The sequence below is a fragment of the Gadus morhua genome, chromosome 10 (assembly GCF_902167405.1).
Source record: "Gadus morhua chromosome 10, gadMor3.0, whole genome shotgun sequence".
In the NCBI taxonomy this organism is placed as follows: domain Eukaryota; kingdom Metazoa; phylum Chordata; class Actinopteri; order Gadiformes; family Gadidae; genus Gadus; species Gadus morhua.
The window spans coordinates 1,136,896-1,160,645 of NC_044057.1; the positions used below are offsets into that span (position 1 = coordinate 1,136,896).

General features: G+C 41.9%; 1 protein-coding gene and 1 long non-coding RNA gene across 3 annotated transcripts; one reads left to right on the forward strand and one right to left on the reverse strand.

Annotated features, from left to right (window-relative positions):
* Positions 1-683: 683 nt before the first annotated feature.
* ube2d2l (ubiquitin-conjugating enzyme E2D 2 (UBC4/5 homolog, yeast), like) lies at positions 684-9,968 on the reverse strand. Of its 2 annotated transcripts, XM_030368182.1 has the most exons (8): positions 9,631-9,968; positions 5,993-6,056; positions 5,707-5,738; positions 5,531-5,608; positions 4,161-4,266; positions 3,541-3,634; positions 2,689-2,739; positions 684-1,741 (listed from the first exon to the last, which is right to left on the reverse strand). In XM_030368182.1, the coding sequence occupies exons 1-7, from the start codon at positions 9,652-9,654 to the stop codon at positions 2,691-2,693; spliced, it is 447 nt and encodes a 148-aa protein (XP_030224042.1). In that variant the 5' UTR covers positions 9,655-9,968; the 3' UTR covers positions 684-1,741; positions 2,689-2,690. The 2 variants fall into 2 exon arrangements, with proteins under 2 accessions (XP_030224042.1, XP_030224043.1); XM_030368183.1 differs by lacking the exon at positions 2,689-2,739 and having other exon boundaries at positions 9,631-9,967.
* A 10,523-nt stretch (positions 9,969-20,491) lies between these two features.
* Positions 20,492-22,814, forward strand: LOC115552831 (uncharacterized). The gene is made up of 2 exons (XR_003978379.1): positions 20,492-22,092; positions 22,608-22,814. It is a non-coding gene; the product is annotated as an uncharacterized LOC115552831 (long non-coding RNA).
* The last annotated feature ends 936 nt before the right edge of the window (positions 22,815-23,750 follow it).

Genomic DNA, 23,750 nt, shown 5'->3' on the forward strand with positions numbered 1-23,750 from the left:
ACTGATAAATGCCCGATATGACTGCCAAGTGACCAGCACCCCAAAACTAAAAAACAGTTGAGTGATAAGAGGCAGCAGAGAGAGGTCATGTTTCCCAAAGCTCCGCTAGGCATTGGAAAAAAACTACTTAATTCATCGTTCAGATCTACTTTATTTTATTCTATTTCAGGATCATAATACTTAAGTTTGTTTCCGTCGTCCTCAATCGCTCGATTCAACAATACATTTTGGCACTTTTTATGACTCCCGGATCAGACCGCAGCAAAAGCCTTGGAATTTCCTATCGCCAACATGCCTCTGTACTCGGATATCTCAGGCACGGAGACTGGGAAATGCACAGACTGCACCAAACTGCGACAGACAGTGGCTTTATTTGAAACGAGACTAGCAGCATTAGAAAAATGCAAAGGACTCCTCCAGGATACAGTGCCTATGGCGGAGTTTGCTGAGCTAACTCAGACAAATACACAAGATGATCAAAGCTACACTGTATCCTTCCCAAAGCTGGACGAGAGACCAAAAAGGCCAAAAGGCGGGTTCACAGATCCAGGCTTTTGCACTGAAGCTACATTTCTGTGAGGGACAATGCTGATGCACTGTATCAGGAGCACCGGTCAAGCCTCATGCTGTCATCTTACAAATGAAGGGCGAGGTGCAAGTATAAACCACAGGAAAAGCGGATGTGCAATTTGTTCAACTTTATTGAGAAAAAAAAACATCACATAGCAGAGCTATTAGTTGACCAATCAGCCTTGGAGAGCTTTGAATAAAATGTATTCAGTGCAACAAAAAAAAAAAAAAAAGACAGTGTTGAGGATGACGGATAAACTAATGGCTCTCCGATCTAAAAACAAACCCCCCCGGGAGAACAATAAACAAAACAAAAAAAATACAACCAGGAAGCAAAAAGAGAAAAAAAAAAAAAGGGAAAATTTCAACCTTAAAAGCAGACAAGTGTGCCGTTCACCTTGGAGACCATCCTGAGCAGCAGTCACCACTTTGAGCTTCCACATGCATTGCTTTCTTTTTCCATTTAATTTTTTTTTTTTTTTTTTTTAAATCGTGTTACCCTGCAGGTGGATTTATTTGTCGTATTTAGCAGTTCTCCATTCAAAACAGTCGCCTTTTTGTCTTTTTTCGTTTATATTTTTTTTACAGTTAGGTGTTGATATTATGAACAGCCTTCCGGGCTGGTCTGGTCTAAAGAGAGAGAGAGAGAGAGAGAGAGAGAGAAAGAGGAAGGGAGAGAGAGAGAGTAAGAGAGCGAGATCTAGAGATCCAGGGCTGAAATGGCGTTGAGACACCCAGTGTTTGTTTTAAAGCATGGCATGGAGGGGTGAGGGTGGAGTTGGAGTTGGAGTTGACACTGTCTCGTCAGTTCGGAGTGACTGCTCGTTTATGAGGGTGGGAGGGGGGGGGGCTGTCATTGTTGTGTCTTTTCTTTTTTTAAACAGGTACATGCTCCTGGTACAGCTTGGCTTCTTTAAGGAAGCACAGAAGTGCAGATGAAGGTGTTTCGAAATGCATTTGGCCGCGGGCAGGTGGGGTGAGATCGGGCTGTTCAGGGCAGGGGCACAAATTAAAGATGCATTTTTTAATGAGGGGGTGTGGCCAAATGGGCAAAAAACGAACAGTAATTGACAGTTTATTCCAGCTATGAGGAAGTAGACGGAGGGAGGGGGGGGGGACCAGGAATCACATGGCATACTTCTGGGTCCATTCCCGAGCTGTCTTGTTGTACCTGAGGACAGAAAACCACAAAGCTCAGATGTGGTCGAGGAGCATCGGGGAATCACTTTCACTTTAAAGAGCAACCTGCCAGCTGGCAAAAACGACTGTGGCAATGTCGGCGCAGTATGATGGATCACTTAACCACCCTACTCTGAGGACCTTACCAACTGGTGGGCTGCTCTGTCAGCATACATCTGAGTGGACACTAGCAGGAGTCAGTATAAGGTTTCATTTCTTAATCAACATATTTGGTAGTAAAATAGGGTCCATACCACATCTGAATTACTATTAGTTGCGAGATAATGACCAAACGAATCTTGACAATTTGCTAGATCAACAATCAAAATGACGCAGCATAACATTTTTGCTCATCTTAGGAAAGGTGTGGCTGGAATCATGACTTGTAACATTTCAATGTGATACAACAGAGTAATTGGTTCACAATTGGACTTATCCGAGAACTGCTGCCTTTGAGGACATCATAGATCGCCCAGCACTAAAATGTTACCACGAGACAAACAAGGACACAAACAAGGTGCTCTGCAAGTTACTACTTATAGGCTCCAAACCACGACCACAACACCTCCTTATCTTACAGCAAATATTGAAACGTACAAAAACGGCATTGAGACCATGAGCATGTTTCAGGACTAGGATGCTGGATCCCATCAACCTCTCCAGTATTAGCCCATGCTTCGTGCTCATCGGCACCAGCCAAACACTTCACAAAACCCCAATCACAAGAATATCAAATTAGGAAAAACCAACAAACAAGCATTTAAGTCTTTGAGGACAACATAGCAAGCTCAGCCCTCCTAGACGGGCAGGTTTTTGTAAAGCCAGGCCCAGGCAGGTTTTGGTAAAGCCACAACCAGGCTAGATTAGTACAGAGAAGAAGGCTCTCGTCACTGCAGAGGGGTCTGAAACAATCACACAGGGCCGAGCATGGGGCCTTACCCTCACAGCATGGCGTACTTTTCTGTCCACTCTCGGGCCAGTTTATTATACCTGGGGGAGTGGCGAGCAGGACAGGCTTGAGGGTGACTCTACCGCCCTCTTGTGACTCAAGTGGACATGACCGTTCATAAGTGACCATTTTGTAATAGGGAATGTGGGTCAGGTCATGCCGAGGATTGGTTTACTGTTTTATATTACCCTTCTACATGCACTCCCAGATTTTAATGAACCCCACTTTCTCTTCAGCCAAAAGATTTTGGTAGCGATTTGTGAAAGGGAGCTAGCTTAACTTTGAACAAACAATAACCAACAAATAACATGTTCCCCCCTCTTATAAAGCCTGCAAAGAACATTGCCTCTATGGTGACAACCTATCTGAAGCTGAATGATAAAAATCATTCATCCAAATTTTTGTAATATAGCCATTATTTACACGCCACTTTTTGGAAATTAGATGCACTTTGAAGGACTTCATCGGCTAGTCCAAATTGGTTTCTTGCTACCACAGTAGCAAAGTGTACATAAACACAATCTGATTACTACAGTGCACTTTAACACACACCTACAACATGAGCATTCCCTGTAAAGCATGTGTTTTCTTTGTTAACTGGCAAGATGAAAAATATTGTAAGTTAGTAGCTGCATCGGTAGCTATATGGCCTTTCAAGGTTTGCGTTCATTATGACGATATGGAAACATAAAGCTAAAATAGCCTTTGTTTACAACTGAAACGTAAATTGCAGTCCCATTATTAAGCACAAATCTAGCGTAATAGCAGTCCAATATTGGTGTGTCTTAGTGCGTTTGTGGGTTTGAGGGGACCCTGCGCCGCATTATGGAGGGGGAACGTACTTGTTGAGGTCTGTCTTGTAGATACGGGCGATCTCTGGCACTAGTGGATCATCAGGGTTGGGGTCACATAACAGAGAACAAATGGACAAAAGGACTGCAAGAGAAGAGAGGCAAACATCGATTAACATCCTAGGACCTAGCAATAACTTAACATAAACCACGATGGCACCTAGGGAGGCAACATAAATATCTAAAGGATTGGCCGAATTTCAGGAAGCCCTCGGCTAAATATCGACCACTGGCTTCAGGAACTCGTTAAACCAAGCCCATTTGTTTTTGACATGGTCTTTTCCCCAGCGGTGGTACGGATGAAGTGACTCAAGTTAATAGTGTACAAAATGGCATCCGCATAGGTCGCCTGAACATAGTAGCACGACTAATACAGGATTTCTCAGAGTGGCTAAGACGAGCAGCATCTCAGAGCTGTGGTCCTGCACAGCTCTGACTGGTAGAAACACCACATTAACACTGTTAGGGCTCTTTATTGCCACTGGGCCCACGAATGCCAAGACTGTATGCATGTATCATGGTACCAAAGGGCATCCATTTATATTCCATCAGACATGGCTTACAGACCTGAAGGTGTAGAGAAGGTGAGAGAAGGGCTGGAGAAGGTTTACCTTTAGAGATAGTTAATGCTGGGGACCACTGGGATCTCAATATATCCAAGCAGATGCTGCCGTTACTGTTTATATTTGGGTGATAAATTCTTGTAGTGAAGGCCACCTGTCAAGGAGAAGGATTTGTAAATTATCAGATTGATTACGGATGACAGACAAACACTAAGAGTAATAATGCAATGTACAAGGGCTCGGTTACCCTTGGTGTCTATGCGAATGTTGTGATCAGATCTCAGAGGTTGCAGCCACACCCAACACTGGAATGTGAACTTAAGCCAGATATGTGATTAGGTCTTGTTCCCAGCAATCATTTAAATAAGTTCCTGGTATAATGTGGCATGGTTTTAATTGCCTCTTTGGTTATCCAATTGGATATGGCTGGAATGCATCAACACTACACTGAAATCAGATACACACAATGACCCAGACCACCTAGATGTATAAGACTTGTCAACTGGCCCATCAGGTCCTAATGTTAAACTCAGATCACTCTGGGAGCGTGGACACGTACCCCTCCTGCGTTCAGACCACCAAACAAATCAATGGGCTTTGATGGCACCCATTTATTTACGCAGGACTGCTTTTGAGGGAGATTTTGGCCACAATCAGCAGAAACAATCCATATGAGACATGAATGGCAGCCTCGCACAAATCGTCGGATTCTGCCAAAGCTCCTTCGTATTCCATCCTAAATAGCTTCTGTGTATTACATCAGTCTACTAGGACTTCCAAAACACTTACACGAAGAAGAACTAGCGACTTGGATCCAATTTTTGTTCCACCGCCGTTAAATCCCGTTTCATGTTGACTTGGCGGTGGGTCATGGCGCTACCATACCACTTAAAGGTTACTGCGTAAGGAGGTATCGTTGGGGGGATTCATTGTTTCATACCATCGTACCTCCCTGACATTCCCCCAGGGTAACTGGCATTTGTGTAACAAAAGAATAAAGTGAAGTCTCAGCTGCTATAGAACCAGTCATTGTAGAGTGTATGACACATTCCAGCCTACAATGTTGTGCAAAATATTCATCTAGCCTACTTCAAACTGTCTTGCTGGGTTTGAATACTAATGGCCCGTAGAACGATGAATAGATAGGAAATGAGCACTCTTCAGCCATGTATTGTTGCTGAAGGACTCGATGACACTGGTTGCCGCGGCGGATACCAATACATCGGTGGGCTGAACAAAGGGAATACGTGGGTGGTGGTGGACCACTAGGTTACAGGAAGTGACCCAAAACAAATCAAATACACAACCAGGTCGCATGAGCCGGTCAGGGTGGCCGCTTAGCGCTGACGAGATCTGATCACAAAGGTGTCATGGAACGGTGTGACCGAGCCCCCAGAGACATGACGCAGGAGACCTACCTTGGGTGGTTTAAAAGGATAATCTGTGGGGAAATGAATAGTGAGGAAAAATACTCCACCCTGGTAGGGACTGTCATTCTGCAGGGGGGAAAGAACAGCAGCAGATCATCAGTCCCCACCTTCAACAGCTCATCAATCTGCACATTTGATACAGGTTTAGTTTAATGTATACTTACAGGCCCCATAATAGTAGCTTGCCAGTGAAACACTTGGGAGAAGAAAGGGAAAAAGTGTACAACCCAATATTATCATTAATAAGAAACTTGGGGCTTGCAATGAACTGATATTACAGTGGGAGTCAAATCATATCAATTGAGTCTTTGATGATTAGCTGTGAAAAGGGCTTGTAAGAACCATGACTTTGTTATATAAACGGATCAATCGATACAACTGCTCTTGTACTTATTTATGCTGTCACCATTGATTTGTATTGTGTGACTTAGAAAAGTAATGTGGACTTACAGTCATCCCCCACTGGGCCTGCAGAGCACTGCGCAGGAGGGTCTCTGGACAGATCACTGAGCTCCTTGAGGACAGGAAACACAGACACACCGTCAACCAATGCACGTCACCGTCAGGTGCAACAAAGGCACCTGAAACAATATTCTTATAGCATCACAACTTCATACGCACAAAACCAAAGACTCTTCACACACACACATACTACAGTGGGGCAAGGGATCATATGAAGCATGGCAGAAGAGTGAAAAATCTTGATCAACTCGTTCATCACCGCAGAACATTCCAGACTACGGATGTTAATGATTTATCACTAAAGAATTTTACCTATTAAACATTTGCGTTGAACATGGTACGTTCAAAGTAACAATCCTTAAAAAATGGGTTAGCAAAAGCAGTGATTGCGCCCCATTTGACAGTTTCTTTGGCAGCCCCATTTTGTGAATAAGGACATGCAGACAAAAACAGCCTTTTTGAGCGAGAGGCTTGTTTTTTTATTCTGTTTGTCTGTGCTACAAGATTTAATATTATACTTACCAAATGGGGTGCTGGAATTGTTAAATCGATAATTGAATTGTAAATGCTAAATATGCCGTCCTATTCCAGACCAGAGAACACTAAATCACTGAACTGTCCATCACAGCCTCGTCAGCGCGGGCTGCCTCCAGTCCACCAACATGTGATGTACATCAAACCAACAATTCAGGAGCTCAAACCATACATTTTTTCTAAACAATAGAACAGAAGTAGAAGGATCCAGAACCTTCTGAATGACTATTTTCCAAGGGCCCCCTGTATGACCAGGAGTGATGTCGGTCGGCCATTACTACACACCTCAACAACTATAGATCGACTACAGGTCTGGGTGGACACTGCCACGGCTCACCGTTCACAGCCTTGGTATGGCTCACACGGACATTATCTAGCATGGCCTTATGTTAAGGCCGCCCTTTGTCACCAGGACTGCGACATGCAAAGCCGGTAGCTATTCAAATAGGAAACAAAATGGTTTCCAGAGTCTCCAGGTAACGTGACCAAAACAACGACAGCAAGGTGCAACGCCTTCCACGCATTTATCACAGACCGACGGTTTGTGATAAATGTAAGACAAACCTGTTTAGTCTTACACTCAAATCAAAGATTACTTTCTTGGTGTTGTTGGACATGCCTTTTTGGATGACATTTTCTTTAAAGTATTGCCTATGCTGTTTCAGGGGGAAGGAGGAAAGCTCTATAATATTGCAATAACCCTTTCCATCACACAGACCTTACATCCAAGAAAGAGGAAAATATGGTAGGCCAGATGAGCTGATTTCTGAGTAGCCCAGCCGAACGGAAAATATGAGATCAAGGCTGAGAGGATGGACATTGAGGGTTTACAACGTAAACTGAGAAAAGCTTTGCCAGAGATGTATCAATAGAGTTACACATACACAAAGCAGGCTTTCTCAGATGTGCTGTACAAACAGCATATCATGGATAGTCAGATGAATTCTTTATGCAAATCCATAAACACAGCAAAAGGACACCCCGTGTCCGATATTGGCATCCTATCCACCATCAGCCTCAAATATGAAAACAAGCACACATTCTACGATATGTTGCTACACGACACCAGTAGAGCATCCACATCAATGGAACCATGCTACTATGTCTGCAGCAACGCAACCACTAAATCATATCTCGTAGTAGCTGCTTTCTTGTGGCCGTTTAGTCTGTGTGGCTAGGTACAATATGTATCGTCTTGTTTAATCGTGTAATGCCATCACATTATACAATCTAGGGGAATTTTATGGTCTGTGTTGACCCTCCACAAACTGTTGATAGTGGCACTCCCTGCCCTCCGCTGGCCACAGCAACACAATGCAACCAATTATGTGACGTTACATGTGACAATGACGATGCATTTTTGGTAGCCGCAAAGTAAAATGTAGGCATCTAAAATTAATTAATCCTATTTCAAGTGACTAACATTTTGGAAGTGCTTTAAAATGGATGCTTCCAATTCAATAATTCTAACTCAACACCTAGATCAGATAAAGTTAGTCGATTCCCTCCCAATACTAATTAATTAATAAAACCTATTTTTGTTCCGATGATGGACTTTGGCAGTCTCTTACCCGGAAATCAGACAATGTCGGATTCCAAGTCACACATTAAAATGCCCGAGAACCAAGATGAACGCAACCACAACTGTTGAAAACCCTCCGCCAAAATCCTAGAGATTGGTCTTTAAGCAACAAGTGAAACGGTTACGTTTGCAGAACAGAACCTCGCTTCCTCCTTGTATCAGTTCATCGACTTACGATACTGCACAAAGGAAAAATAACCTGAAACAAGTCAAACAAGTTGGACCATCATGTAGACAATGATAACAGCCAATGTTTGTTGGTGTCGTCAGGGAATGAGAGGGACGAAACTCGGGTTTCCTTAAGAGATACCGTCCTCCAAATACATCTGGCTTATACAGGAATAACGCCACATAACATATACCTCCATTTTTCTTGCAGGAGTCAGGACCAGAACTAAGAAGTGATTTAAACACACTCAGTGGAGGGCAACCACATTTAGTGTTTCAGTCTTTAACAAATATAAGAAAAAGAAAGAAATGCAAATTAAATCAAATACTCCACGGGATTAAGATGGGAGTTATACCATGGAGCAGGTGAGTAAGTAGCTCTGTCCTGTATTTAAATCTTTGCAAACGACCCTACCTCATATCATCTTAAGTAGTCGTTTCAGTACATTCAATGACCACGTGACGTAACAAGTAATAATGAAAAATGAAACGCATAAAACTTGCGTAGTTTTGGCTCCCTGGAACATTGTAAATATGCAGGCATTAATGTGGAGGGCTATTTTTACCCCACAGGCATATTGGGGAAGGGTGAAGAGGCCGCACAGGACAGAAGACACTTGCCATGCCAGGGTTTGGATTTCAGTCTCCAGAAACCCCAAATGAAAGTTGTGTGTTGGTATGTGACAGTCTTTCTGCTGTCATATCGCATTTCTGCTATAGCTTCAGTTAGAACTGAAAAAAGGGCAGGCATAAACACGGGCCCGGTGTTTCTGGGATGTGGTCTGTGCGACCTGTGTAATGCGTCGACCTCCACTGCATTACAGAAGGGAAAGTGAAACATCAAAAGTAGACATAGATTATTAATATAAAGATGGTTTACTGGATGCCAACTCAAACGATGCCGTGTAGGCAGTGAAAAGCGAGATAGGGTTCTGTGATAATCAGAAGACGTGTAGGGATCCACACAGGGCCTTGACGGTGAGGTCAGTAAAGTGGACTATTGTGTGGGATGAAGCGCTGCAGTGGCCGCGCCGTAATGACTTCAGAATTACATTAACACACCATCTCAACACATACTACCGTGACAACGCGACTGGACGCTACCGTTGTGTATTAATGCCGTGTCTACAGTCCACCTAGATTCATTTATAATTATTACAAAAATTTGGTCGGAATGATGCAAGGCTAACTAGGCTAGTGTTAGCTCCACCACAGCGTTGACGAATGATATAGCGGCCGCAAATCCTGGTTTTAGCACATAAATGAATCAACAAGTGCGTGTTGTGTATTGGATGAAGAGGTGTAAATGTGTTAGGGTAAAAACAAACAAACACCACGTTACCTTATTAATTCGTTTTAAAGCCATTGTGTGTGTGTGAAGGGACCGAGTGTCGAGGAGGAAGAGGGTAGGCCAGCTAGGTAATGCTAACTAGCTAGCATCTAGGACTCGGCTGGCGTTCTGCGGCTCACTGGATACGATGATTGCAAATAAATAGAAGTCACGTTTGAATCCGATTTCCCCTTTGCTCTGTGTACACTCAGCTGTCGCGTCGACGTGAACAAGATTAGCTTTCCAGCAACACCCAACCCCTGCTGTTCAGACAACAGAGCAGCGCAAACAACTCAAAATGTCTTCCGTAGCGGAACATACACCCGTGCTTATTCAGGGGTAGTCCATAGGCCCAAGGATCCGAGCGCATAGTGGGCGGTCCCTCGATCAGTGAATGTCCAATCATTAGTCGAGCCGTACAATAGGAGCAGTATCTCATTGGTCAGGAACGGCGATAGGTAACGCCTGCTGTACGTTCGGACCCTTGGAGCTTGAAAACTACAGCCTCTGAGCCAAATAACGTCAGTTAGTCCGCCACCGGCGCAATGTGTGCAATCTCAGTAGCCTGATAGCACCCATTACATGCCGATATAACTATTTTTAGGAACGTTTACTGATATTTATCTGTGGCAGTCTTATATATGTAAATTGGCGTTGATAGACCCGGGCTTCGAATAATAAGTATCCTGCCCCGATCCGAATTTATTTTATTACTATTTTTGGATTAGTTATTGTTATAATTTTATAATGAGTCAAACGTATTATTTTCTATAAGAAATAGCTAAGTAAAGACCTAGTATTTAGAGAGAAAAAATATATAAATTATATCTAAAAATATTAAACAGAATAATTGGCTAAAAGAAAGTCACCCACCCTCCTTCCTTATCATATTGGTTTCTTCCAAAAGTTGCAGGATGAAACCGGTTCCCAACACACAGCAGGTGAAACCACACTCAGTTGCGCATCAATGCTAGAGGGGAGATGTAACGCTACAGCTTAACGGTGTGTTGCTTAAGTTGTCAGTAAAGCATCAATACTTATTTCAAACGTGTGGAAATGTATTGTAATCACACAATTAATTGCATTCGAGAAACATAGGCATTCTTTGTTTTGAAAGATAGATGGTTAGGACCATTTCAAGTTATTAGCCATCCCTAAATCAGTTGTTTACCCTTCTGTCTTGTTAGCTGGTGGAGACATATATGGCCTAGCCTCCTATAAAATGAGAGCTGTATGAATCTCATGGCTGTAATAGTTCTTCCCACTACTTCTACAGGTCTGCCAAACCATAGAACCAAATACCAAACCCTAAAACATGACCCTGAAGGTGGCTACACACCGGCACAGCTTTTACGCGGATCAATTGCCGCCCCTAGCACCAATAGGAAGCGGCTCGCTGCAGCACCGTTGTCATTGTGTTTGAATGTTTGAGTGGTATTCACTATTTTTTTCAGGAGAGCCGCACTGACAGGACAAAGTCAAAGTATCAAAACCTATCAATCCAGTCATACATAAGTATGCCTGCTTATATAGGTCATCCCTGAAGCAGTGTTTCTCACAGAATGTTGAGGAACTGTGGAGGGAACCCCAGTCCTTAGGGGGTCCCGGTTTGGCTCCCCCTGAAGAAAGTTTGGTACCTTTGAACCTAGAATGCATCATCTGACCACATCACCCCTGTCCTCATTCAACTTCACTGGCTCCCAGTACACTACCGTATCCAATACAAAACCCTACTCCTCACCTACAAAGCTCTCCACAACCTAGCCCCCAGTTATCTCTGTGACCTCCTCCAAGAATACACTCCCTCCCGCTCCCTCCGCTCAACCTCTGCTGGACTACTATGTATCCCCACATCACGACTCACTACAATGGGTGCCCGGTCATTCAGCTATTCAGCACCCAGGCTCTGGAACTCCCTCCCCCCACACATAAAACAATCAGACACCATTACAACCTTCAAGTCACAACTCAAAACTCACCTGTTCAAACTCGCACACAACGTCTAACTGATCACTGTTTTGATTGTTTTTTTGTTTTTGTTTTATTTATTTCTTATTGCTTATGTTTATTTCTTTTTACACAATGTCTTGTTTTTTTAAATAATGTATGATGACTATATGCTCTGTAAGGTGACCTTGGGTGTCTTGAAAGGCGCCTCTAAATTAAATGTATTATTATTTATTATTATCAATCTGCTGCACTTTGAGAGGAACATTAAGACTTGTGTGACTGTGTACTATTTTCAATAAACCATGACGCAAAAAACCATCCATGGCATTGCTGTGTGCCGTATTCACCAAGAGAGGCTTGACAGACCAAATTCTGGGCCCTGTATACAAGAGGTACTGATGGGCCTGATGGGGGGGGGGGGTGGAAGAGCATTTGTTGAAGGGGGGGGGATGGACAATTGTTGAGGGGGGGAGAGCAATTGTTGACCGGGGACAGAGAACAATTGGCGGGGATGGTAAAAAATTCTAGACTTAATTTTTTTTTTATTCCTAAAAATATTCCTATCTTGCCCCCCCCCCCACTCTGTACCTTATCCCCAGTCCAGTCCCCCCGCCCAGCAGTCTGTTCAGGGTAATGAAAGGAGGAAAGATGTTTTTGGGTCCTACAGTGAGTCCTTTTTTCATTTATGTCAATTTGTTTACACTTCTGAGTGTATGCACAAATGTTTAAATAAAACATATTTTGCATAAGGCATGACGTTTTTGTGGGTGATTGGCATTCCAGACAAATAACAGTTTCATGGCTAGTGTCGATAAGTAGGCCTTTGTTTAACAATGTTTACTGTTGTTAACCCTGATTTCAAATAAGAATTCTCCAATGGCTTTTTAGTGCAAACCATTGGCCCAAAGGCTATTACGAAGGTAACTACTTGAGCACTAGTTAAAGCACAAATTACACAAAAATAACTTATTGAGTTGAAATCATTTGTTGACAGCTTGGTCCCCCCCAGTTCAAAATCCCACCTGCGCCACGTGGGAAATAATGGGGGCGGTTGGTTTGACGGGCGTCGTTCGGCGCCGGTGTGATTTGGTCTTAATACTCCAATAATGTCTTGCTGCAGCCTGTAGGACATGGACATCCACATCTAAGTCCTACGTCATAACACTACCGGACGATGCTGAGTCTGTTGTAGCCAGTGCAGTCTTCTTCGCTGTCACATGCTGGGGCAGTGGGATGAAGGTTGCAGACACCAACAGACTGGACAAACTGATCAGGAAGGCCGGTGATGTTGTGGGGAGGAACTGGACACCCTGACGACCGTGGCAGAGAGGAGGATGCTGTCCAGGCTTCAGTCCATCTTGGACATTGTCTCACACCCTCTCTACGACACACTGGCCCAGCAGAGGAGCACCTTCAGCAGAAGATTCCTCTCACCCAGAGGCACCACAGAGCGCCACAGGAAATCATTCCTGCCTGTGGCCATTAAACTTTACAACGCCTCCCTTAGTGTCTCTATCTTTGCTGTTTAAATCTAACAGTAGTCTATGAGTAATATATCGGCGGTAACCACTGTTTTGGGTTGCGGAATTGCGCCAGCTGCATTCCGTGGTATTGGATGTGTTTTAATAAAACGCATCCAATACCACGGAATGCAGCTGGTGACGCCACTGAGGCTATAGTAGGCTAACGATGCTCTTAGCGAGTACCCTACCCCTGGAGTCCTCGTTAGCTACGAGTGTTTTCACGACGTCCGTTACCAACGATGCTTTCGGGAAACAGTGTGAAAACTGTACGATGCTCATACGACGCACTTCATGATCCACTTGCTAACGATGCTTTCGGGAAACGGGGCCCAGGGCAGAGCGATCGAGAAAGCAGAATAAATGGCTTGAATTAATGATCTTCTTGCGGGGTGCTACAGGAACAGGACGTCTCATTAATATAGGGTGATATCAGGTAAAATGGGCCATTTAAGGTTTCGGGGTCCCAGCCCCTCTGGAATTTAGGGCCAATGACTGCAAAGGATTTGAAACTGTTGCCATAACTGTGCTTGACAAGTAACAGATGATTTGATTGGTTTATGGTTGCTATAGTGGGCGGGGCAATACTTCAAATCTAGACGGCACCAGAAAGCTGCATGGTAAGTAGCCTGGCATACCAAATCTAACTAAACTATTATAAGGATGATACATCCATTAAAAACAAACACAACAATATATGTCTTGATGCACCATCAGAAATAATTCTGTTAGTTTGGTATCTGAACATATTTTTGGGAAAAATTGATATTTATCTTGGCGGCCCAATTGACCTTAACCCACTGAGATAAAATGGGCCACATGATTTCAGCTAAAATGGGCCATCCTCTGTGTCACTCACATACACATGTGTGTATCACATTTGGTTAAACTAAAAGCTGTATGTTGATTGTCATGTGAAATTAGCGCAACTCAAAGTAGGCTAGCTTCCTATGTAGTGAACTACTTTTGCTGTGTTTGTGTAACTTAGCTTGTTACGTATGACTGGGTGGTAGCTTTTGTGTGGTGGAGATTCATTTATGGCAGAGTAGGCTAACTGATATCTTAGCTCATGTATGTATACAAATGTGTGTGTGTGTGTGTGTGTGTGTGTGTGTACGTACGTGCATACACACACACCCATGCACAGACACGCACCCACACACCGACCAACACACTTACAGGTTGCACACACACGCAACCACACACACATGTGCACACAAACACACACACACACACACCATGACCCCCCACCAATAATAATGCTTGTAGATATTTTATTTACAGTGAGTATGGCAAACGAGAAGGAGGCGAGAGGAGAGGAGAGAGGGAGAAGGAAAGAGAGAGGAAGTGAGAGGAGGAGGAAGGATAAGAGAGGAAACAAGCAGAGGAGACAGAAAGGGAGAGAACAGGTGAGGAGAAAGGAGTGCAGAGGAAATGAGAGGAGGAGCAAATGAGAGGGTACAAAAATAAAACAGGGAGGAAAAGGAAGGCCAAACTACAATCTGTGGAAAGAGGAGAGGATGAAGGGTGCCTTAGAAGAATACAGGGAGGGAGTAAAGAAAGGAATCAGAGTGAGTGTGCACCTGTTATCACGAGCATGGGGTGTGCTGCGACCCCCACTGCAAAGAAGCATCAGTGGCAAGGTGGCTGGCAGTGCACATGTGTCAGGGCGGAAGCCCTACCTTCCAGAGGAGGCGGAAAGGGTGCTTCCTAAGGATGACCCCATGCCCCACCTGCTCCTCCTGGACGGCCACAGTAGCCACGTCTATAACCTGGAGTTTATTAAGCTACTGAAGAGCAAGAATGTGCACATCATGTGCTACCCGTCCCACACAACCCATGCGCTGCAACCGGCAGACAAGGCCCTCTTCAAGAGTCTGAAACACCACTGGGACCAGGAAGGGAGGAAGAGGAGGAGGATGATGGCTGGACAGAAGCTGTTAAGGATGGAATTCTTTCCGGTGTTCAGCAGGGCTTGGGCAAAGGCTGCCACTGTTGAAAATGCCCAGGCAGGGTTCCGGGGGATAGGGATGTTCCCTCTCAATAAAGATGTTCTCCCTGAGACTGCGTTTGCCCCCAGCAAGACCACCGAAAGAGTGCTACCACCCACTCTACCATCCCTGCACACTAGGCCGCAGTGTCTCTTATCCCCGCCCACAAGACCACCGCCTCTCCCACCCCTACCCACTGGACCACGGTCGCACCTGCCGACCCTGACCCACTCTGCCCACCTGCCATTAGCCCTGCTCTCTGGACATCAGCCCTCCCACCAGTCCTCTGCTTCCCTCACACCCTTGCTACCTGTGGAACCACTTTACTTTTTCCCAGATGAGACGGTGGTGTTCGAAGAGGTTGTGTTGGAGTTAGTACCGGGGGAAGATACTGACCTCTTCAATGCCTTCCCACCACAGGTAGAAACCCACTCCCAGGATGAGGAGCCTTCCACCTCCACAGTAAGTGATATTTTATGCTACTTTCAAACTTAGGCTACATGACATGTTACACATGCATGCTCACGCAAACATACACATGCACATTCATGCACGCACACACACACACACACACACACACAATTTAGTCCCTACTCATATAAAATGTACACCAAATAATGATCCTATTACTTGCAATAACAAAGGTTATTTTTGTTATTTTCTTTCTGTTCAGTCTATGAGATCAGTCAAATTCTCTTACTTGATCTCAGTGCCACATAGGGAGAGGGCTATCAGAAAGAGAGCGAATCCACCATCCTATAACCTCACAAGTGAGCAACATATTGAGTATATTACCTCCAAAAAATCATCCAGCAAGCAACCAGCCAAGCAAGCCAGCAAGTACCCGGGCAACAAGCACCCAAAAGGGAGAGGAAAGCCGGGAAAAAAAGAGAAGCAGTCCATTGCAAAGTCTGCAAAGCCCATTATGGTGACCCAAATGACCTAAAGGCTACTGAGGAATGGGTAAAATGTGATCCATCCTCTGCCTGGTTTCATGAGAGCTGTGGTGAAGAGAATGGTATCTGTGATGACGATGGTTTCATTTGCAAAGATTGTATTTGAAAAATGTTTCATCACATCTACCAATCTCTTCACTTCTCTTTTGTACACACACAGAGAGACACACTCACACAAACACACACACACACACACACACACACACACACACACACACACACACACACACACACACACACACACACACACACACACACACACACACCACTGACATCAGTTCACTTATCTTTGCTGTTCTTGCTGTTGTTTTAATTGCACTAAGAATTTGTCTGAATACAGCTGAATTTGTTAAATGCAGTTTAAATGGCCGTATAAGCAATTGTTTTTAACAATTAAAATTGATGATAAATGACTATTTCCCTTTGCAGTTTGACTGGCCCGTCTTACCTGATAAGCAGCCCATTTAACCTGAAACTGCTCATGCCAAAAAAGTTGGCACAGCTTATGTCTCAAGAACTGTAGGGCCTAAATAATTATATTTTATTCAATCATTTCAACCCAAATTTATCAGAAACAGTCATTATTAATCATAAAAACACATGGAAAAAGCATAATGGTATTGTGTTATTGTCCCAAGGGATTTACCAAAAAGTGGCCCAATTTAGCTGATATCACTCTATATATATATACAGGGTGCGATTTGTGAAAAAACCAGAGGGGGGGATAATTTTGAGAAACATTTTATTCAGGAAAAATAACCACACAACAGTGTGAAAATTTATGAAAACAGTTGATCTTGTGACTTTGTGTATTTAAACCTTACACTTAGGCTTCATAATGTAGGCGGTAGGCCTATTTTGAACGTGAACTTAACCACTGCATTTGCAGAAATATTTTCTCATAGCTAATATTGTTTTTAAATGTGCCAAATAAAAAAATAAAATATATTTTTTCCCCGATATCAGTTCAACAGAAAATATGAAATACCACAATGTGCTGTCAAGACGTTTTTTTTTTTTTTATGGGTTAATCGGGTAGACTATAGGTCAGACTACGAAAACAGTCCGCTCTGATGACGCACTTCAGCCTCTTTTTTTTGCTTTCCTGTTGGGGGATCGATAGCAGCGTGGTGACCCTGCTTCAACCACATCTCTGCAAATCTGCGGGCCGGGAAGGCTGGATAGCTCTCCCAGAGAGCTGTCACTGACGTGCAGGATGAGGACAGCCAGCGCACATCAAACACTCTCCCAATCCTACGAGCCTGGATGCCCAAATCAAAAGCCGCAGACTCAAGCTTTTTCAAATATGAAGATATGCTGCTCTGTATTCTTTTCATTTTTCGTCCATTTGGTTTAAACTTTTGTTTCGGCGGGGACAGGAAGTTGACTTTTGAAACCATAGAAACGCAAGTAAATCCGGTTGGTTTTCAAAATAAAACTGCTTTCTGCGAGCGCGACGCCTCTGACTCGCTCCCGGTAGATCAAAATCACAGCACAATCAAAATGAGGACGGACCCTGTGTATTTTGGTTGTTAATTATTACGATGTAATGGTGAAAATACTTTGGGTGGGGGGGATAATTTTTATCCCCACCGAGGATAAAAATAATTCAGCAGAGGGTAGGACGTGTAAACCAGAGGGGGGGATAATCCCCACCATCCCCACCGGCAAATCGCACCCTATATATATATATATATATATATATATATATATATATATATATATATATATATATATATATATATATATATATATATATATATATATATATATATATATATATATATATATATATAAGCTGTAATAACCGCACATAGCCACAAGATGGCCGTACAATCACACGTACGAGGAAGTAGGGGGCGTGCGCTCAACACCATAGCCAATCAGAGCACGTAATATGTCATAGGGGCCACACCTACCAGTTATCCAAGGTGAGATCACAGAGTCGACGGACATGCACTCTAGAGGCGGACGTCCAGGCAGGGCCTCCACGGATGCCCTGCTCTCAGCATATTCGTCTCCTTTTGCTTCATAGATACCATACCAGAGCCCGTCTATGAAGAGCCTGGGCACTTCCTATACGCCCCATTGTACCGATCTTGGTTGTAGTTCCATGAGACATCCACTGGGGGTGATCACGGGCGAGTCCAGATTGAATGGGAGTCTATGGGGCTAGACGGCTAATTATGCCTCTTTCACCTGCTTGTCGTTGAAATATCGCAAATTTTATTGTAGATTCCGCAAGTTCAATATAGATTATGGGTCAAAAGTCGAATGAGTGCGTACTTAAGTCCTTTCGATTTCTTACAGTTTGGGCCGTTGTTGGCCATACACGCTAGCATTCTGCTAATGAATGCTGATTGGTCAGGGACGGACTTGCGACTGATTACGACCAAGAGACCCCTCGTGACGGCATCTGAAGCTGAAGCGCAATCAGAAACGTGTTAACTTCGACTTTCCGTCAAAGTCAATTTTTGCGTACTGTATTTATATTTTCCTGCAGGCCCTTTTATTTTTTAGATAGTATGTATGGTGAAAGTACATGGGCATAAATGGAATTTCTTCCATTTCTTGTGTTCAATGTTTAATGTGTTATATACATGCTAGGTACGGTATGACCACCTTAAATAATACAGTCAATGTCCCGCTCAATATCATTTCATCTGTCATTTTCTATTTTTCGAAAATAAAGATAGTTTAAAAAAGAAATGCCTCCTAAATGTGCAATGATAAACTGCACTAACAGGAAACGGATTGTCCGTCTTTTCGTTTCCCAAGGACAGAAAAAGGTAACGTTCTTGCTTGCTCCTGTATGAATGGTCCTAGGCTACCTGAGGCTTCACCTGGTAAGGAAAGTTGCGCTGGAGCCCCGGTAATATCGGACATGGCTTATTCAAGTTGCGCGCTAGACATTCTCTAAAGCGTCGAGACTCAAGCATTTAACTTACCTTAACCGATTGTTCCATACATATGGTTAGTCAACGATTTAACAACTTCAACATCTGCTATTACAGTCGTTATTTCTTTGTAGGACTTGGGCTAATGACCTTGCACAGAGGGAAAACCATCTACACCACTTGTCATTGATTCCTATGCATTCACTGATCTTTACAGATGGGTTTGTTTTAAGCCATTGAATATAATTGCTCTGCCCTGCAACACATTATAAGCTACACATGTTTGTTAAATAAGAAATATGGTCTGGGTCACATTGAAACAGTAACAGTTGTATAACAGTAATTATACAAACATGCTATCAACATTGCAACAGGCAAGTTTATTCAAACATCACACTAACAAGAACACAATAAGAACAGTAACTAATAAAAAAAAAAGATAAATGATTTAACAACACTGAACATACTGAACAGAGGCAGGGGAAAAGGACAGAGGAAGAAGACCTGTCCGTTGTCACAGCATCAATGTCCAAGTTCCAACTGTAGAGATCCAGAAAGGAAGAGGCATGAGGAGGAGTACAACACAACACTGCTCTCTAGCAGATTGTTTACTGATGTAAACTAAATTGATGCAGTCATAAAATTATGATTCTAATCCAGGTTTCTATTTTAGGAGAAAGAAATGGCTCATAATCGTTACTTAAAAAAAAAAGCTTTATTATCGGCACTAGTGAGGATTAGAAAAAACACTCTCTGTAAGTAACATACGTAAAACATTCGCGCATTTCTTTTTTTTACATTAGCTCACTAAAACTCTGTAACTAGGGTATTAAGCAAAAAAAAACCTTACCTCCAACAGCTGGTGTTATCCTTGCGGGAAAAGGGAAGTGCTTTTCAAACTGCCGTAAAGCAGTACCTCTGACAGTATGACAATGTGTGACGTCATCGCATGTTTTTAACGCCTTTTTAGAACAGATACGTGACCTTAAAAAATGCAATATTCAGCTGAGTTTATTATTTTAGACCCACCTTTTGATAGCAACTTTCAAATTACTTGAAAAAAAATTACGTGAGAAAAGTGGATTCTGAGGATAAAACCCTGTTGGCTCCCATTCATTCTGGACTCGCCTACGAGCGCCCTGCGTGGACAGAGATTATTACTGCAACCAGTCCAGAAAACCGGAACTAACCAGCGAGTGCCCATTCTCCTCATATTAGACATTCTCTGACCATACCTAAACTTTACCAAATGAACTGAGTTAAAAGTGATCCTGATTCAACAACCTTTTCTGAAAGAACACATCAAATAGGTTGCAGTTAAGGCGATGGCAGAGGTGGAAATTCTGGAGCTGCTCCAAAAGAATGATGAGCATGGCGTCGCCAACGTCGTCCACATACACTTCCACTTCCGTAACCAAATTGACACACATGAACATGTGTGGAGAATATCCTGCTCCGAATGGAGCAGCTCCAGGATACCTGCTCGTCTCGGTACCTCCAGATCGACCCCAGGTCGATCTGGATTCAACCTGATCTATAGGCATGGTGCCTAGCCAACCCAGGTGAAAAAGTAGTATACTTTAGTGTATTACAAGTATAAATCAATTATACAAAAGTTAGTATAAGTATACTTTTACTTTTTGTGCTTAATTTAAAGTATACTTAACATATACTTTTAAAAAGTGTACTTCGCAATAAATGTCATTAAATTCAACTTTAACGTACTTAAAAATAAGTATACTAATTCTGCAATACTTAAAGCGGTATTGCTTTGTACTTTTAAAAAGTATACTTTATTTTAAGTTTATTTAAATTGTACATAAGTGTACTTAGAAAAAGTATACTAAATTGCAAATACTTATAGTGGTAATTTAGTGTATTTATAAAAAGTGTACTTTATTGTAAGTGTATTGTAATTTGTACCTTAGTGTACTTCTGAAAAGTACACTCATTTTCAAGTATTTTGGAATTCACTATTAAAATACTTTTTTAAAGTGTAATTTAATTTCACTTCATTAGAAGTGTATTGAAGTATACTTCCGTAAAGTTCACTTTAATTTAAGTTAATTTTAAGCTGTATTTCAGTATACTTAGCAAAAGTATACTAAGTTTCAAATACTTAAAGTGGTATTTTAGTGTACTTCTGAAAAGTACACTTTGTTTCAAGTCCTTTGTAATACACTATTAAAATGCTTTTTTAGAGTGTAATTTAATTTCACTTCATTAGAAGTGTATTTAAGTGTACTTCCATGAAGTGCACTTTAATGCAAATACTTTTTAAGCTGTATTTCAGTGTACTTAGAAAAAGTATACTAAGTTGCACATACTTAAAGTGGTACTTTAGTGTACTTCTGAAAAGTACACTTCATTTCAAGTCCTTTGTAATACACTATTAAAATGCTTTATCAAAGTATACTTAAATTTCCCTTTATTAGTAGTGTATTTAAGTATACTTCCTTACAGTTCACTTTAATGCAAGTTAATTTTAAGCTGTATTTCAGTGCACTTAGAAAAAGTATACTAAATTGCAAAAACTTATAGTTGTCATTCAGTGTGATTCTGAAAAGTACACTTAGTAATACACTATTAACATGCTTCATTTTTAGTATACTTTAATTTCACTTCATTAGAAGTTTATTTAAGTATATTCATACATCATCACAACCAAAGTGTTGAATTAATCAAAAAAATACAGATAAATAATACTGAAATGGCTACTTTTACTAGCTCCAACGACTAACTATTAAAGAAAATCCAAGGCTATAACCAAAATTTGAAAATAGCAAGTTTATAACGGCCATCCAATCAGTGTGCGGCTGCAAATCGACGTCCAATGAGAATGTAGTATTTAGGTCGCCAATTGGTGGTTTACTCAAATACACTTGGCGCGGACGGTTAGTGTTCCATTTGAAATTGAGCAGTGAGCACCTAATATCTCCGGGTCAAACAATGACAGTGTTTGGTTTGTTTTATTTCCAAGACGGCTCCGTTAGAGCAGATAATACATCCGTCATACGTGATGCATACAGAAATAAAAAAATAACGGTTAACTGCAGGGAAGACCTCGAGTCGGAGCAGGGCTGGATAGAGGTAATTTGGCCTACACAACGGCGACAACAAGAGGCGAAGCCTATTGCAGCCAAATTGCTTTTCTTTGGAGGTAAGTCAGTTCCAAAACGGTAGTGAAATGATTCCGAAATACTCTGTAACGTCAGCTAACTTTGGCTATAGTCTGTTGGAATGTTACGGTAATGATGATAGCCTAATAGAAAGAGTTGCTTTTATCGAAGTATAATGCTTGAATTTAGTAATCGAAGTAAAGTTACTGGATCAACTGGCGTAGTGGGGGCCTGTGGCGTAGCGGGGGCTACGTTTGCGCCTGAGAGCGTCTTTGCGTCGTATTTGTATTGTAAAATGTAGGAATGTTACGGTAATGATGATAGCCTAATAGAAAGAGTTGTTTTATAGCGGGGGCCTGTGGCGTAGCTGGACCACGTTGCGTAGCGGGGGCACGTGGCGTACCGGGGGCTGCGTTTTTTTTACGTTTGGCACGCTCCGATTGGGCACGCGCTCCGAACGGGCACGCTCCCAATGGGCACAAGCACTAGTCTGTGTCAATGTAATTTATTGTTTATCTTAAGTCTTAAATCACATGCGTCCTTCCTGTTTTCACAGACACGGTGAGGGAGAAATTCCCCAACACCATGGTTAGTGAGATCCGGGCCCTGCTGCGGAGGAAATGCAATAATGAGGGCTACACCAAGGTTGCTCCTCAGTAGCTTTATTATATATGTTATATATGTCAGATGTTTTAAAGTTAGGTGTTATTGAATGTATGTTTGTATTAATATTTAAATTAAAGTTTTGGTTTGTACAATTTAAGTGTTTTTTGTCATGGAACAAAATAGCACCCATGGAGTGTACTAAAATGGTACCAGAAAGAAGTGCATGTGAAGTATAATATGTATTGTAAGTATATTTCTGTAGTATTTATAAAGTACTTAGTAGTATAACAGTATTGTACTTAAAATACCCTTAATATACGCTTCCACTTTACATTATAGTATAATAACTATACTTTAAGTACATGCCTTTGATGCTTAAATTGTGACACAAATTGACTATAAATACATAATAAATGCATTTTTAGTTACATAATTGCACACTTTAAAAGTACTAAATATAGTCAGAAAGTGTACTTGAATTTAATTAGAAATATGACAGAGGAATGATAATAGTGTGTTAAAAATACACTTCTATTATGTAGTATAAGCAGTGATAAAATACACTCAATATACACTTCTGCTCCTCTTTAGAGTATAATAACATTGTACTTAAAGTGCATGCCTTTGATGCTGCAATTGTGATAGAAATGTACTATAAATACATTTTAATTAACATAATGGCAGACTTAAAAAGTACTAAATATAGTCAGAAAGTGTATTTGAATTTAATTTGAAATATGACAGAAGTATGATAATAGTGTGTTCAAAATATACTTATATACTACTATCAATTGAACCATACTGCCTTTTTAAGTATATTTCAAACACACTGGTAATATAATGCTATTGTACTGCAAGAGTGTTTCAAATGCTAGAAATCATACTTTTCACTAGTGTACTTCAGTACACTTAAAGGTTGTCAAAAGTTGTGCAATTTTAGCATACTATTTACACTTGGAGTATACTGGAGTATATCTATAGTAGTACTTAAGGTATACCTTAGTACACTTTGGTATACTTGAATGCGACGAAATTAGTACAGAATACAGTTACATACTAAAAGTGGACTTAGTACATCCTTTCAAAAGTGTCG